Source organism: Oncorhynchus mykiss, chromosome 21, assembly GCF_057628025.1.
Source record: "Oncorhynchus mykiss isolate SJ-2025 chromosome 21, ASM5762802v1, whole genome shotgun sequence".
Lineage (NCBI taxonomy): Eukaryota > Metazoa > Chordata > Actinopteri > Salmoniformes > Salmonidae > Oncorhynchus > Oncorhynchus mykiss.
Genome location: NC_143042.1, coordinates 29,385,460 through 29,403,018, shown reverse-complemented (window position 1 = coordinate 29,403,018; position 17,559 = coordinate 29,385,460). Strand labels below are relative to the sequence as shown.

Genomic DNA, 17,559 nt, shown 5'->3' with positions numbered 1-17,559 from the left:
TGTACTGCAGCGCCAGCTGTGCCATCAGAGTTCCTGGGTTCGCGCCCAGGCTCACTCGTAACCGGCCGCGACCGGGAGGTCCGTGGGGCGACGCACAATTGGCCTAGCGTCACCCGGGTTAGGGAGTGCTTGGTCGGTAGGGGTGTCCTTGTCTCATCGCGCACCAGCGACTCCTGTGGCGGGCTGGGCGCAGTGTGCGCTAACCAAGGTGGCCAGGTGCACGGTGTTTCCTCCGGCGCATTGGTGCGGCTGGCTTCCGCATACCCCATGAAGCTGGTTGAGAGAATGTCAAGAGTTTGCAAAGCTGTCATCAAGGCAAAGGCAAAGGCTGGGGTTGGAAGAAAGGGAGGCAAAGCCTACTTTGAATAATCTAACATATTTTTTGATTTGTTTAGCATCGTTTTGGTTACATATGATTTGTGTTATGATATGTGTTATTTCATAGTTTTAATGTCTTCACTATTATTCTACAATGTAGAAAATATTCAAAAGAAAGAAAAACCCTTGAATGAGTAGGTGTGTCCAAACTTTTAACTGGTACTGTATACTTTGAAATTATATTATGTGAGCTAAAAAATATATGAAAACATTTCCTTAAAGTATACTTTTTTGAGATTACTAATGTTACTTTCCCCACTGCAACAAAAAAATACTTAAATAAGAAAACAAATGTCCTCCCACTGTCAATTGCGTTTATTTTTCAAACTTAACATGTGTAAATATTTGTATGAACACAACAAGATTCAACAACAAGTTCCACAGACATGTGACTAACAGAAATGGAATAATGTGTCCCTGAACAAAGGGGAGGTCAAAAGTAACAGTCAGTTTCTGGTGTGGCCACCAGCTGCATTGAGTATTGCAGTGCATCTCCTCCTCATGGACTGCACCAGATTTGCCAGTTCTTGCTGTGAGATGTTATCACACTCTTCCACCAAGGCACCTGCAAGTTCCCAGACATTTCTGGGGGGAATGGCCCGAGCCTTCACCCTCCGATCCAACAGGTCCCAGACGTGCTCAATGGGATTGAGATCCAGGCTCTTCGCTTGCCTTGGCAGAACACTGACATTCCTGAAATCATGCACAGAACGAGCAGCATGGCTGGTGGCATTGTCATGCTGGAGGGTCATGTCAGGATGAGCCTGCAGGAAGGGTACCTCATGAGGGATGAGGATGTCTTCCCTGTAACTCACAGCGTTGAGATTGCCTGCAATGATAATAAGCTCAGTCCGATGATGCTGTGACACACCGTCCCAGACCATGACGGACCCTCCACCTCCAAATCGATCCCGCTCCAGAGTACATGCCTTCGTGTAACGCTCATTCCTTTGATGATAAACGTGAATCCGACCATCACCCCTGGTAAGACAAAACCGCGACTCGTCAGTGAAGAGCACTTTTTGCCTGTCCTGTCTGGTCCAGCGACGGTGGGTTTGTGCCCATAGGCGACGTTGTTGCCGGTGATGTCTGGTGAGGACCTGCCTTTCAACAGGCCTACAATCCCTCAGTCCAGCCTCTCTCAGTCTATTGCGGACAATCTGAGCACTGATGGAGGGATTGTGTGTTCCTGTTGTAACTAGGGCAGTTGTTGTTGCCATCCTGTACCTTTCCCGCGGATATACCGATTCTGTGCAGGTGTTGTTATACGTGGTCTGCCACTGCGAGTATGATCAGCTGTCAGCGCTGTCTTAGGTGTATCACAGTACGGACATTGCAATTTACTACCCTGGTCACATCTGCAGTCCTTAAGGCACGTTCACGCAGATGAGCAGGGACCCTGGGCATCTATATTTTGGTGTTTTTCAGAGTCAGTAGAAATGCCTCTTTAGTGTCCTAAGTTTTCATAAGTGTGACCTTAATTGCCTACCTAGTAAAGTTTCTATTAAACCTGGCGGTCAGACAGGGAAATGGTTTTACCATTCACGATGACATGATGTTTTGATAACCGTGTAAATCTCTTAAGGACAAGGTGACTTTAATCACTATATTTGGCTGTATTTACCCTCCAAAAATTAAGCACTACTTAGCTGCTTTTTTGGCTATCGTAAAGATCTACAAATGCCATGATGATCTGAACTAGACTGCCGAATCGAGGCAATGGTAAGAATATCTGGATTAACTATCTAATGTCAGCTAAGAAATACAAATAAATAAAAAATAAAATTGTAGTAATGTATAAATTGGCTACATTTCTTTGAATTGACAATTCCGTGAACTGCCTTGTGCAAGTTTTTATTTGACACAATACCTATTAGCAAAGGTGTCAGCTAAAGATGTGCAGGAGCTTTCAGGGATTTGTAGTTTTGCATGTCTTCTTTTGATGATAATTAGCATTTTCTAATCCGAGTGTAATTAGAGGCAAATGTATTGATAAAAGTCACCTGTCCGAGAGAGATTTACATTGTTATCAAAACGTCATGCCTACACAAAACACAGCCATTAAGTGTTTCTAAAATCCCCAACGGGGAAAATTAATGGTGGAAAAACGATTGGAACCATTTCCCTGTTTGACTGCTAGGTTTTATGGGTATTATGACACCTCCACTGTGGGGCGCTATGGAGGAGTGCCAATATGGCCGACCGGTGGCTTTAAAAGCCTCTCAATGGCCAATACATAGCATCAGCAATCCAGGGTTTATATACATCATTGGATATGACACATCCTTGCTTCATACTGGTCCTCAGTGCAAGGTGTTGTGTAGAAAAGTGTTCCATGTTTCCAGTTGCCACTCTCTGCTTGTCTGGTTCCGCACGCACGCACGCACGCAATGCACGCACGCACGCACGCACGCACGCACGCACACACACACACACACACACACACACACACACACACACACACACACACACACACACACACACACACACACACACACAGGAAATTATGTAAGCAGAGACAGTGGAACAGGAAGTAGTTGATTAAGCTGTGGGCATAGGTCGCACTCAACATTGCCCTTAACCACAGATCTAGGATCAGCTTCTCCTACGCCCAAGCCTAACCTTAATCACTACACGCTAGAATAGAAAACTGACCTGAGATGCTGTTTGCTTTGTTCTAAATACATACAGTATATATACACAGTGGTGCAACTTTCACTGGGGACAGGGCCACATTCTGAAATTGAATTGTTGTCCCCCCCAGTTTTATCATTGGAATGTGGTAGAAAACGAGGCAACGATGTGCTTTAGGACCATGAGGACGCCTCTGAGCGGTCGGGTAGGCTGTTTACATAATGTTGCTGCTACCGTCTCTTATGAACAAAAAGAGCTTCTGGACATCAGAACTGGAATTATTCACCTCAAATTGGACGAGGAGTTCTTCTTCATTGAGTCGGACGCAAGAGATATACTGCAGACACCCGACCAGGCCCCGATCCCCGTAATTCGCTGGAGAAGGAAACTGAGATTTCAGGGCAAAAGATCAGCGTGACGTGCGAGGATCAGGCGACGAGTAGCTAATCTGCCCTTGCCCTCTGTTCTGCTAGCTAATGTTCAATCGCTGGAAAATAAATGGGACGAACTGTAAGCACATATATCCTACCAACGGGACATTAATAACTGTAATATCTTATGTTTCACCGAATCGTGGCTGAACGACGACATTAAGAACATACAGCTGGCGGGTTATACACTCTATCAGCAAGACAGAACAGCAGCCTCTGGTAACACATGGGGCAGGGGGCCTATGCATAAGCTGGTGAACGATATCTAAGGAAGTCTCAAAGTTTTGCTCTCCTGAGGAAGAGTATCTCATGATAAGCTGTAGACCACACTATCTACCTAGAGAGTTTTCATCTGCATTTTTCGTAGCTGTCTACATCCACCACAGAGCGAGGTTGGCACTAAAACCGCACTCAATGAGCTGTATTCCGCCACAAGCAAACAGGAAAACGCTCATCCAGAGGTGGCGCTCCTAGTGGGCGGTGACTTTAATGCAGGGAAACTTAAAGCAGTTTTACCTAATTTCTATCAGTATGTTAAATGTGCAACCAGAGGGAAAATTTCTAGACCACCTTTACTCCACACACAGGGACGTGTACAAAGCCCTCCCTCGTCCTCCATTTTGCAAATCTGACCATAACTCTATCCTCCTGATTCCTGCTCACAAGCAACAATTTAAACAGGAAGCACCAGTGACTCGGTCTATAAAAAAGTGGTCAGATGAACAGATGCTAAACTACTGGACTGTTTTGTTAGCACAGACTGGAATATGTTCCGGAATTCTTCCCATGGCATTGAGGAGTACACCACATCGGTCACCGGCTTTATCAGTGACTGTATGTACATACCCCAAACAGAAGCCATGGATTACAGGCAACATTCACACTGAGCTAAAGGGTAGAGCTGCCGCTTTCAAGGGGTGGGCCTCTAACCCAGAAGCTTATAAGAAATCCCACTATGCCCTCCGACGAACCTTCAAACGGGAAAAGAGTCAATACATGACTAAGAACGAATCGTACAATACCAGCGCCGATGCTCGTCTGATGTGGCAGGGCCTGCAAACTATTACAGACCACAAAGAGAAGCAGAGCCGAGAGCTGCCCAGTGACACGAGTCTACCAGATGAGCTAAATAACTTCTATGCTTCCTTCGAGGCAAGTAACCCTGAAACATGCATGAGAGCATCAGCTGTCCCGGATGACTGTGTGATCACACTCTCCGCAGCCGATGTGAGTAAGAACTTTAAACAGGTCAACATTCAGATGGCCGCTGGGCCAGACGGATTCCCAGGACGTGTACTCCGGGCATGAGCTTACCAACTGGCATGAGCTTACCAACTGGCAAGTGTCTTCACTGACATTTTCAACCTCTCCCTGTCTGAGTCTGTAATACCAACATGTTTCAAGCAGACCACCATATTCCCTGTGCCCAAGAACGCCATGGTAACCTGCCTGAATGACTACCGACCCGTAGCACTCACGTCTGTAGCTATGAAATGCTTTGAAAGACTGGTCATGGCTCACATCCACACCATTATGCCAGAAACCCTAGATCCACTCCAATTTGCATACCGCAACAACAGATCCACAGATGATGCCATCTCTATTGCACTCCACACTGCCCTTTCCCACCTGGACAAAAGGAACACCTACAGTTAAAGTTGGAAGTTTACATACACTTATGTTGGAGTCATTAAACTCATTTTTCAACCACTCCACAAATGTCTTGTTAACAAACTATAGTTTTGGGAAGTCGGTTAGGACATCTACTTTTTCCAGTAATTGTTTACAGACAGATTATTTCACTTATAATTCACTGTATCACAATTCCAGTGGGTCAGACTGGAATTGTGCCTTTGAACAGCTTGGAAAATTCCAGAAAATTATGTCATGGCTTTAGAACCTTATGATAGACTGATTGACATCATTTGAGTCAATTGGAGGTGTACCTGTGGATGTCAAAATAAAAAGAAATCAGCCAAGACCTCAGAAAAAAATGTAGACCTCCACAAGTCTGGTTCATCCTTGGGAGCAATTTCCAAACGCCTGTAGGTGCTGTAGGTGCCACGTTCATCTGTACAAACAATTGTACGCAAGTATAAACACCATGGGAATATGCAGCCGTCATACCGCTCAGGAAGGAGACGCATTCTGTCTCCTAGAGATGAATGTACTTTGGTGCGAAAAGTGCAAATCAATCCCAGAACAACAGCAAAGGACCTTGCGAAGATGGTGGAGGATACAGGTACAAAAGTATCTATATCCACAGTAAAACATCCTGAACGGCCGCTCAGCAAGGAAGAAGCCACTGCTCCAAAACTGCCATAAAAAAGACAGACTACGGTTTGCAACTGCACATGGGGACAAAGATCGTACCTTTTGGAGAAATGTCCTCTGGTCTGATGAAACAGAAATAGAACTGTTTGGCCATAATGACCATCGTTATGTTTGTATGAAAAAGGGGGATGCTTGCAAGCTGAGGAACACCATCCCAACCGTGTAGCACATGGGTGGCAACATCATGTTGTGGGGGTGCTTTGCTGCAGGAGGGACTGGTGCACTTCACAAAATGGATGGCATCAAGAGGAGGAAAATGATGTGGATATATTGAAGCAACATCTCAAGACATCAGTCAGGAAGTTAAAGATTGGTCGCAAATGGGTCTTCCAAATGGACAATGACCCCAAGCATACTTCCAAAGTTGTGGCAAAATGGCTTATGGACAACAAGTCAAGGTATTGGAGTGGCCATCACAAAGCCCTGACCTCAATCCCATAGAGAATTTATGGGCAGAACTGAAAAAGCGTGTGCTAGCAGGGAGGCCTACAATCCTGACTTAGTTACACCAGCTCTGTCAGGAGGAATGGGCCAAAATTCACCCAACTTATTGTGGGAAGCTTTTGGAAGGCTACCTGAAATGTTTGACCCAAGTTAAACAATTTAGAGTCAATGCTACCAAATACTAATTGAGTTTATGTAAACTTCTGACCCACTGGGAATGTGATGAAAGAAATAAAAGCTATATTAAATAATTATCTGTACTATTATTCTGACATTTCACATTCTGAAAATGAAGTGGTGATCCTAACTGACCTGAGACAGGGAATTTTTACTAGGATTATCTTTCATTAATTGTGAAAAACTGAGTTTAAATGTATTTGGCTAAGGTGTGTGTAAACTTCGATTGTATATTATCCCCCCCCCCCCCCCCCCCCACACGCACTTCTATAACCAAAGTTGCATCCCTGCATATGCATACAGTATAACGTTTATATTATAAACAGAAGTACAGAATGACAAGATCTTATAGAATAGGACTACCCAACTGGTGGTCTGCGGGCCAAATATTTGGCCCCCCAAGTTTTCTGGAAATGAGATACACGTGATCTTATACAAATGTAAGCAAGGTTTGAAATGACTATGTTTTAGTCAAATATTATACACTGCTCAAAAAAATAAAGGGAACACTAAAATAACACATCCTAGATCTGAATGAATTAAATATTCTTATTAAATACTTTTTTCTTTACATAGTTGAATGTGCTGACGACAAAATCACACAAAAATGATCAATGGAAATCAAATTTATCAACCCATGGAGGTCTGGATTTGGAGTCACACTCAAAATTAAAGTGGAAAACCACACTACAGGCTGATCCAACTTTGATGTAATGTCCTTAAAACAAGTCAAAATGAGGCTCAGTAGTGTGTGTGGCCTCCACGTGCCTGTATGACCTCCCTACAATGCCTGGGCATGCTTCTGATGAGGTGGCGGATGGTCTCCTGAGGGATCTCCTCCCAAACCTGGACTAAAGCATCCACAACCTGGACAGTCTGTGGTGCAGTCTGTTGGTGGATGGAGCGAGACATGATGTCCCAGATGTGCTCAATTGGATTCAGGTCTGGGGAACGGGCGGGCCAGTCCATAGCATCAATGCCTTCCTCTTGCAGGAACTGCTGACACACTCCAGCCACATGAGGTCTAGCATTGTCTTGCATTAGGAGGAACCCAGGGCCAACCGCACCAGCATATGGTCTCACAAGGGGTCTGAGGATCTCATCTCGGTACCTAATGGCAGTCAGGCTACCTCTGGCGAGCACATGGAGGGCTGTGCGGCCCCCCAAAGAAATGCCACCCCACACTATGACTGACCCACCGCCAAACCGGTCATGCTGGAGGATGTTGCAGGCAGCAGAACGTTCTCCACGGCGTCTCCAGACTCTGTCACGTCTGTCACATGTGCTCAGTGTGAACCTGCTTTCATCTGTGAAGAGCACAGGGCGCCAGTGGCGAATTTGCCAATCTTGGTGTTCTCTGGCAAATGCCAAATGTCCTGCACGGTGTTGGGCTGTAAGCACAACCCCCACCTGTGGACGTTGGGCCCTCATACCACCCTCATGGAGTCTGTTTCTGACCGTTTGAGCAGACACTTGCACATTTGTGGCCTGCTGGAGGTCATTTTGCAGGGCTCTGGCAGTGCTCCTCCTGCTCCTCCTTGCACAAATGCGGAGGTAGCGGTCCTGCTGCTGGGTTGTTGCCCTCCTACGGCCTCCTCCACATCTCCTGATATACTGGCCTGTCTCTTGGTAGCGCCTCCAAGCTCTGGACACTACGCTGACAGACACAGCATATTGCCACAGCTCCCATTGATGTGCCATCCTGGATGAGCTGCACTACCTGAGCCACTTGTGTGGGTTGTAGACCCCGTCTCTTGCTACCACTAGAGTGAAAGCACCACCAGCATTCAAAAGTGACCAAAACATCAGCCAGGAAGCATAGGAACTGAGAAGTGGTGTGTGGTCACCACCTGCAGAACCACTCATTTATTGGGGGTGTCTTGCTAATTGCCTATAATTTCCACCTGTTTGTCTATTCCATTTGCACAACAGCATGTGACATTTATTGTCAATCAGTGTTGCTTCTTAAGTGGACAGTTTGATTTCACAGAAGTGTGATTGACTTGGAGTTACATTGTGTTGTTTAAGTGTTCCCTTAATTTTTTTGAGCAGTGTATATGTTTGGACTTCTTGCTGTCAGTTTGCAATCTACAAATTATTTGTTATTATGTTCCGCCCCCCTGACCATCCGCTCAATAAAGACTTTACTTACTTAGAGTTCATCTAAAGAAATCAGTCAATTGAAATACATTCATTAGACCATAATCTATGGATTTCACATGACTAGGCAGGGGTGTCACCATGGGTGGGCCTTGGAGGGCATAGGCTCACCAACTTGGCATTCAGGCCCAGCCAATCAGAATGTGTTTTTCCTGACTAAAGGGCTTTATTACAGTCAGAAATACTCCTCAGCACATCCCCCCACCCCCCCAGACGATCCCACAGTTGAAGAAGCCAGATGTGGAGGTCCTGGGCTGGCGTGGGTACTGTCAAATTCTCTATAATTTAAGTTGGAGGCAGCTTATGGTAGAGAAATGAACATGCAATTCTCTGGCAGCAGCTCTGGTGGACATTCCTTCAGTCAGCATGCGATTGCACGCTCCCTCAAAACATGAGACATCTCTGGCATTGTGTTGTGTGACAAAACTGCACATTTGGTTATTCTTTAAAAGTGCCTTCCTCACCATCTTAAATAAGCATGCTCCAGTCAAAAAATGTAGAACCAGGAACAGATATAGCCCTTGGTTCACTCCAGACCTGTCTGCCCTTGACCAGCACAAAAACATCCTGTGGCATACCGCATTAGCATTGAATAGCCCCCACGATATGCAACTTTTCGGGGAAGTTAGGAACCAATCAATATACACAGGCAGTTAGGAAAGCTAAGGCTAGCTTTTTCAAACAGAAATTTGGATCCTGTAGCACAAACTCAAAAAATATACTGTAAAGTCCATGGAGAATAAGAGCACCTCCTCCCAGCTGCCCACTGCACTGAGGCTAGGAAACACTGTCACCACCGATGAATCCGCTTTAATTGAGAATTTCAATAAGCATTTTTCTAAGGCTGGCCATGCTTTCCACCTGGCTACCCATACCCCGGTCAACTGACCGGCACCCTCCACAGCAACTCGCCCAAGCCTCCACCATTTCTCCTTCACCCAAATCCAGATAGCTAATTTTCTGAAAGAGCGGCAAAATCTGGACCCCTACAAATCAGCCGGGCTAGACAATCTGAACCCTCTCTTTCTAAAAATGGCTGCCGAAATTGTTGCAACCCCTATTACTAGCCTGTTCAACCTCTCTTTCGTATCGTTTGAGATTCCCAAAGATTGGAGAGCTGCTGTGATCATCCCCCTTTTCAAAGGGGGAAACACTCTAGACCCAAACTGCTACAGACCGATATCTATCCTACCCTGCCTTTCTAAGGTCTTCAAAAGCCAAGTTAATAAACAGATCACCGACCATTTTGAATCCCACCGTACCTTCTCAGCTATGCAATCTGGTTTCAGAGCTGGTCATGGGTGCACCTCAGCCACGCTCAAGGTCCTAAACGATATCATAACCACCATCGATAAGAGACATTACTGTGCAGCTGTATTCATCAACCTGGCCAAGGCTTTCGACTCTGTCAATCACCACATTCTTATCGGCAGACTCTTCAGCCTTAGTTTCTCAAATGACTGCCCTGCCTGGTTCACCAACTACTTCTCTGATAGAGTTCAGTGTGTCAAATCGGAGGGCCTGTTGTCAGGACCTCTGGCAGTCTCTATGGGGTTGCCACAGGGTTCAATTCTCGGGCTGACTCTCTTCTCTACATCAATGATGTCGCTCTTGCTGCTGGTGATTCTCTGATCTACCTCTACGCAGACGACACCATTCTGTATACTTCTGACCCTTCTTTGGACACTGTGTTAACTAACCTCCAGATGAGCTTCAATGCCATACAACTCTCCTCCCGTGGCCTCCAACTGCTCTTAAATGCAAGTAAAACTAAATGCATGCTCTTAAACCGGTCGCTGCCCGCACCTGCCCGCCCGTCCAGCATCACTACTCTGGACGGTTCTGACTTAGAATATGTGGACAACTACAAATACCTAAGTGTCTGGTTAGACTGTAAACTCTCCTTCCAGACTCACATTAAGCATCTCCCAATCCAAAATTAAATCTAGAATCATCTTCCTATTTCGCAACAAAGCATCCTTCACTCATGCGACCAAACATACCCTCGTAAAACTGACCATCCTACCTATCCTTGACTTCGGCGATGTCATTTACAAAGTAGCCTCCAACACTCTACTCAACAAATTGGATGCAGTCTATCACAGTGCCATCCGTTTTGTCACCAAAGCTCCATATACTACTCACCACTGCGAGCTGTACGCTCTCGTTGTCTGGCCCTCGCTTCATACTCGTCGCCAAACCCACTTGCTCCAGGTCATCTACAAGTCTCTGCTAGGTAAAGCCCCGTCTTCCCTCAGCTCGCTTTTCACCATAGCAGTACCCACCTGTAGCACGGGCTCCAGCAGGTATATCTCACTAGTCACCCCCAAAGCCAATTCTTCCTTTGGCCACCTTTCCTTACAGTTCTCTGCTGCCAATTACTGAAACGAACTGCAGAAATCACTGAAGCTGGAGACTCGTATCTCCCTCACTAGCTTTAAGCACCAGCTATCAGAGCAGCTCACAGATCACTGCACCTTTACATAGCCATCTGCAAATAGCTTGTCCAACTACCTCATCCCCATCCTGTATTTATTTTTTTTATCTTGCTCCTTTGCACCCCAGTATCTCTACTTGCACATTCGTCTTCTGCACATCAATCACTCCAGTGTCTAATTGGTATATTGTAATTACTTCGCCACCATTTCCTATTTATTGCCTTACCTCCCTTATCTTACCTAATTTGCTCACACTGTATATAGATTTTCTTCAACTGTTTCAAACTGCTTTGCTTTATTCTTGGCCAGGTCGTAGTTGTAAATTAGAACTTGTTCTCACCTAGCCTACCTGGTTAAATAAAGGTGAAATTATTATTATCTTTTTTTTTAAAGTGACCTTTTATTGTCCTCAGCACAAGATGCACCTGTTATGATCATGCTGTTTAGTCAGCTTCTGGATATGCCACACCTGTCAGGTCTTGGCTAAGTGCTCACTAACAGGGATGTAAACAGATTTGTTAACAACATTTGAGAGAAATATGCTTTTTGTGCATATGGAACATTTCTGGGATATTTTATTTCAGCTCATTAAACATGGGACCAACACATTTTTGTTCAGTGTAGTTGATGATCCCTCTTATAGAGAATGAACAGCAAAGTATAGAAAAATGTCCAAAGCTGGGAAGGACGATGGTAGTTGGTATGTTGTTAGTTTGTGTATATACTGTATGTTGAAGGACCGTATGTTAGTGATGCGTTACTGATGTGTATTGTAGTTATGATGTAGTTAGTAATGTTCTTAGCGTGTATTTAGCATATTATTAGCATATTGTATTTTACTAACGTACAACACGTACGTTCTCTCCCATAGGACCCGGTGTTAAGAGGTGCACTGGGTTCAGTAACAGAAGTGCTGCGGTTAACATGTTTATAATGTGTTGTTACATGTTTTTAGCGTGTAGTTATAGTGTTGTGTATTGTCTCTGGTAGGACCCACGTGTCAGAGAGGTTTTGGGGTTCGGTAAACCAGGCGAGGGGGGTGTTGCCGTGGAGGGGAAGCTGGTAACGGTCGTCCACGGCAATGACCTGGTCAACGTATCCTTCCTCAACTTCCAGGCCATGCAGGAAGACACTGCCAAGGTTACCATGGAAATAGCTTTCTCTCTCCTCCCCTCTCATCCATCACTACTCTCATCCCTCTATCACTATCTTCTCTCATCCCTCTATCTCTCCTATCATCCCTCTATCACTCCTTCTTCGTTCCCTCTGCCTCTTTCCTCCCTCTTCCCTCCTTCCTTGTATTACCATGGAAAGACCTCTCGTCTCATCCCTCTCACTCTGTTCCCTCCTCTCCTCTCATCTCCTCTTACCCATTAATCACTCTCTTCTCTCCTCTCACCTATCGCTACCTCTGTCCCCTTCACTCTCTCTCCCTTCCTTCCTTGACTTACAATGGAAACACCTCTACTCAACTCTCAAATCCCTCTCACTTGCCTCTCTTTATCGTTACCTTTGTCTCTTCATTCCATCTTTCCTCCTTCCTTGACTTGTAAATAAACAAATATAATCTCCATCTATCACTCTCTTCTTTCTGCTTACGTTTTTTTCTGTTTCTCTCTCTCTCTCACTCTCTCTCCTCTCCACCTCTAACACTGAGCTGCTCACCTGTTCCTGTTGTTTGTTCCCTTCTCCTTTCTCTCTTTTATGTTTGCATTCATCTCTCTCTTCCCTCCCCCCTTCCTTCCCCCTCCACTCTCTCTGTTATCCTCTTCTGTGTGTCCCCCAAATGACACCCTATTCCCTACAAAGTGCACTACTTTTCACCAGAGCCCTATGGGCCTTAGTCAAAAGCAGTGCACTATATAGTGACACTATATGTGACACTATATGTGTCTCTCAGGCCCTGCACTGATTGTGTTCTTTGTGATATTGAGTCTGTGGTTTGTGTTTATGTAACTGTAGGTAGTATTACAGTTATGATTTTAAGTGCTGATCATGTATGTGTTTGTGTGTGTATCACTGTTCTTGATAATAATTGTTCGCTGTCTGTGTGTATGTTCAGGTGTGGACAGAGGAGCTGTTTAAACTGGCCACAAACATTCTGTCTCAGAATGCATCTCGCAACACTTTCCTCCTCAAAGCGTAAGTTGTGTGTGTGTGGTGTGCATCAAACTCATACTGAAATAGCATGTTTTTTGATGCTCTCTCTCTCTCTCTCTATTTCTCTGTCTCTCTCTGTCTCTCTCTCTCAGGTACACCAAGTTAAAGTTGCAGGTGAATCAGGATGGAAAGATTCCAGTGAAGAAGTGAGACACACACATACACACTTCTGCCAGTCCTGGCGTAGTTCTCAGACATGACTTTCCACTTCTCCTTTCTAACTCTTTTCTCAGTTTCACTTTCTCCCTCTGTTGTTCGCTACCTACTCTCTCTCTTTCTCTCCTTCTCGCTCGCTATCCGTCTCAACTAATTTTAATGAAACTGAAATCCAGCCATGTAACATTTTGTTTCCAAACTAAATGCAAAGTGCTTAGGTGAACTTAATTATTACATCCAATTTAGTAAGATGGATTCTAACAATAACACATGCTCTCCCCCTCCATCTCTCTCCATTTCAATTCAGTTTAAATGCTTTATTGGCGTGACAATTTTTTTTGTGTTGCCAAATCAGCAATGCTGAACAATTCTCTCGCCCTCTCCCTCTTTCCCTTCCTCCCTCTTTCTCGCTCAGTATTCTTAAGATGTTTTCTGATAAGAAGCGAGTGGAGACAGCGCTGGAGCAGTGTGGTTTGGTCACCAACAGGGTAATCTATCAATCACTCAATAAATTAATTAACTATCAATCTATAATCAATCACCTCTCTTTCATAGTTATCAGTAAAATCATTATTGATCCACAACCTTCATTTATTCATGTGGTTGGAATAGTGTGGTCTGATCAGGGTAATCAATATCTTGATCTATAACCAATAACCTCATCTCTAACCTGTCTGGCACAGTTATCAATTATCAGATTCATCCATAATCCTCAATTTTTTGTCTATCAGTAAATACGGTGTAGGATGAAGTTGCCCCTAGAGCTGATAAGCATATGTGAACTGCTGAAAGCATTGCAAAGTCAGGTTCAAAGGTCAAAGTTCAAACCCATTTCCTCCGTAATATCGAGGTGTCCCTTAATGCTTCCCATCTGAAATAGTTCAGAACAGTTTGTGCATATACTGTATTATTACAACATTTTGTGATGTCTTGGTTTTCGGCAAGGGTTTTATCGGCTATTCGTGCACACAAATTCAAGTCTTTGCACCTTCGTCGGTCATCGGTCAACAGTAGGGATTCTTCAATGAAGTGTTTGTTGTCATTCAACGATAGATGACTCGTTTTCATGCACATTTTTTCACTTGATAAATACTGCACCAAACATCGTAGTTGGGTGTAAAATTGCATGCGGGATGCTTTAGTCGAAGACCATTTCTCCCTATGAATACACACACACACACACACACACACACACAAACACAAACAAACAAACAAAAAACAGTGCCTTGGCAACATACTGTGCTGCCCTGGTAACTGTTGTATGTAGCTGGTCATACCAGGCCTGTGTGTGTTATTATTGTCCCATTCTGCCCCCTGCTGATTCAATAACAGAAGGGCTGGTAAACTGACTGTCAAGGCTTTTACACATCTATTAAACTAAAGCCAACCCAACCATCTACGGACAGTTGTTGAGAGAATCTTGATGATGTGTAGCCGTAGCTGGACATAGTGGTTCATAGTTCCACCAGTTGGTGTTGCGGGGAAAACTACCCAACAGATCAATAGTTATCAAAAAGAAAGGAGGACCAAGGCACTCTTCACATAATTAATTAAAAATGCCTTTATTAGTATGGCATGTTCAATAGAAGGCAATGCAGCGTTTCGGTTACATGGCCTTCGTCAGGGAGTATGGAAAAAAAAGAATACAATATCCCCTCTTGAACAGCTTTTCCAATTAGCCCTAATTGGAAGAGGGAGTTGTGACAAAATTGATTAGACACACCTAGTAAATAATACTATACACATTAAAAGGTGAAATACTGTAGCTAGGTTATCATAAAAATACAACTCCAAGCTAGAAGGATCAGAACACTTAGAAAGGTAGTTTTAAACATGGCAATCCTGCCTCCCTACAAGCTAGGGGTATTGATCATATTCCGGCCTCTATTAGAAAAGGGGACCGTCTTAAACAGTTAAACCAAAGGGAAAGTTTTTGGATTTACAAACTACAGGCCACAAAATATCCTGGTTTAAATGAAGATATGGATTTCTCACCCTTCCTGTAGGGTTGTGATAGGTCCATTTGCTGTCATCTAGTGGACATTTTGCTCAATTGCCCTCAGCTATGTTTAGACTATTGTTGTTCATGTTTTGCTGTGTTCTAGTGTACTATGGAATAATTGATTTCTTATTCTTGATACTTCTCCCAGTCATTTTTAAGATTAGAACTACCTTTCTAAGTGTTCTGATACTTCTAGCTTGGAGTTGTATTTTTATGATAACCTAGCTCCTTTCTTTTTGATGACCAATTTACCCCTTTTACCAAAGAGCACCTTCTATTTACCAAAATGTACTATTGTGTACCTTAGTTGCGCTTCCCTTCCTCCTAGATCAATTGTTAGTTTGGTAGATGTGTAGAAGAATTTCAACTGACACTTTTTTTATTTTTTTTATTTAACTAGGCAAGTCAGTTAAGAACAAATTCTTATTTTCAATGACGGCCTAGGAACAGTGGGTTAACTGCCTCTTTCTCCCTGCCTCCCTCTCTCCACCTCCCTTCATCCCTCGCAACCTCTGTAGGTGGAGGGCATTAAGCCAGATGATTTTACATGGGAAATGTTCCAGAGCTTTCTACACAGTCTCTGTCTACGACCAGAGATAGAACGCATCTTTGTCGAGCTGTGAGTCACTCACACACGAATGCATGAACATGCGCACATACACACACACACACAAACAAACAAGCGCACACATACATAAAAATAACATGTTATGATGCCAGATTCAAATCTCAACACTATTTTCTCTCGAACCCCCCCCCCCCCCCCAGTGGTTCTAGGGGAAAGCCGTTCCTCTCATTGGATCAGCTGACAGACTTTATAAACCGTCGTCAGAGAGACTCTCGTCTCAACGAGGTCCTCTATCCTCCTCTGAAGAGAGAGCAGATCAGACAACTGATGGAGAAATACGAGAGCAACGCTAGCCAGCTGGAGAGAGGTAATGGGGGCAGAGAGAGACTGTGTTTGTAGTTGTTGTGTGTGTATATGTGTTTGCACAGACACCTGTATGTGTTTATTTTTGATCACTCACTTCTCTTCCCACTTTCACTCTCTCCTTCCCTTTCTCTCTCTCCCTCTCTCCAGACCAGATCAGTCTGATGGGGTTCAGTAAATATCTTGGAGGAGAGGAGAATACCATCGTCCCACCAGAGAGACTAGACATCATAGATGATATGAACCAGCCCCTGTCCCACTACTTTATCAACTCTTCACACAACACATACCTCACAGGTAGGTACACACACAAACACACACCCGGACACACACACAAATGCACACGCTCAAATGCATGCAAACACGTCACAAGTTCACACACACTGAGATATGCACACAGACAAGCCTCACAGCTACACACACACAGGTAGCCTAGCGGTTAAGTAACTGAAAGGTCGCTGGTGTGAATCCCTGAGCCGGCAAGATGGAAAAATCAACCGTTCTGCCCTTGAGCAAGGCAGTTAATCCACAAGAACAACTGCTCCCCAGGCGCCAATGACATGGACGTCGATTCAGATAGCCCCCCGCACCTCTCTGATTCAGAGGGGTTAAATGTGGAAGACACATTTCAGTTGAACGCATTCAGTTGTGCAACTGACTATCCTCTCACCCACCCACACACGCATACACACCGCACATGGATACACATGCCACACACACACACACACACACAATGATACACTTGCTGCTCGCTCATCTCACTCATTCTTACCTCCACCCCCCCCCCCCCCCCCCCCACCACCACCACCACCACACAGTTGGTCAGTTGACAGGTCTGTCATCGGTGGAGATGTATCGCCAGGTTTTGCTGACCGGCTGTCGCTGTATAGAGCTGGACTGTTGGAAAGGACGGCCCCAGGATGAAGAACCTTACATCACGCACGGCTTTACCATGACCACTGAGATACCCTTCAAGGTGTGTGTGTGTGTGTGGTGGGGGGGTTCAGTATGTGTGTTTACTTCTTCACTGAACAAAGATATAAACGCAACATGTGAAGTGCGTTTATAAGCTGTAAAGTGTTTGTAAAGTGTTTCGTAAGCTGAAATTAAAGATCCCTGAAATTGTCCATATGCACAAAAAAGGTTATTTCTCTCAAATGTTGTGCACAAATTTGTTTACTTAGTGAGCATTTCTCCTTTGCCAAGATAATCCACAATCTGGCAGGTGTGGCATATCAAGAATCTGATTTAACAGCATGATTATTACACAAATGCATCTTCTGCTGGGGACAATAAAAGGCCACTCTAAAATGT

General features: G+C 44.5%; 1 protein-coding gene across 2 annotated transcripts in view; it reads left to right on the top strand.

Annotated features, from left to right (window-relative positions):
• plcb3 (phospholipase C, beta 3 (phosphatidylinositol-specific)) overlaps positions 1 to 17,559 on the top strand; it is a 119,180-nt gene that overhangs the window by 60,741 nt on the left and 40,880 nt on the right. For both annotated transcript variants that reach the window (XM_036957709.2, XM_036957711.2), the window contains exons 4-11: positions 11,987 to 12,136; positions 13,059 to 13,138; positions 13,249 to 13,302; positions 13,728 to 13,800; positions 15,833 to 15,933; positions 16,083 to 16,249; positions 16,396 to 16,542; positions 17,064 to 17,221. In XM_036957709.2, coding sequence (XP_036813604.1) covers positions 11,987 to 12,136; positions 13,059 to 13,138; positions 13,249 to 13,302; positions 13,728 to 13,800; positions 15,833 to 15,933; positions 16,083 to 16,249; positions 16,396 to 16,542; positions 17,064 to 17,221 — 930 coding nt within the window. The remainder of the gene's footprint in view (positions 1 to 11,986; positions 12,137 to 13,058; positions 13,139 to 13,248; positions 13,303 to 13,727; positions 13,801 to 15,832; positions 15,934 to 16,082; positions 16,250 to 16,395; positions 16,543 to 17,063; positions 17,222 to 17,559) is intronic.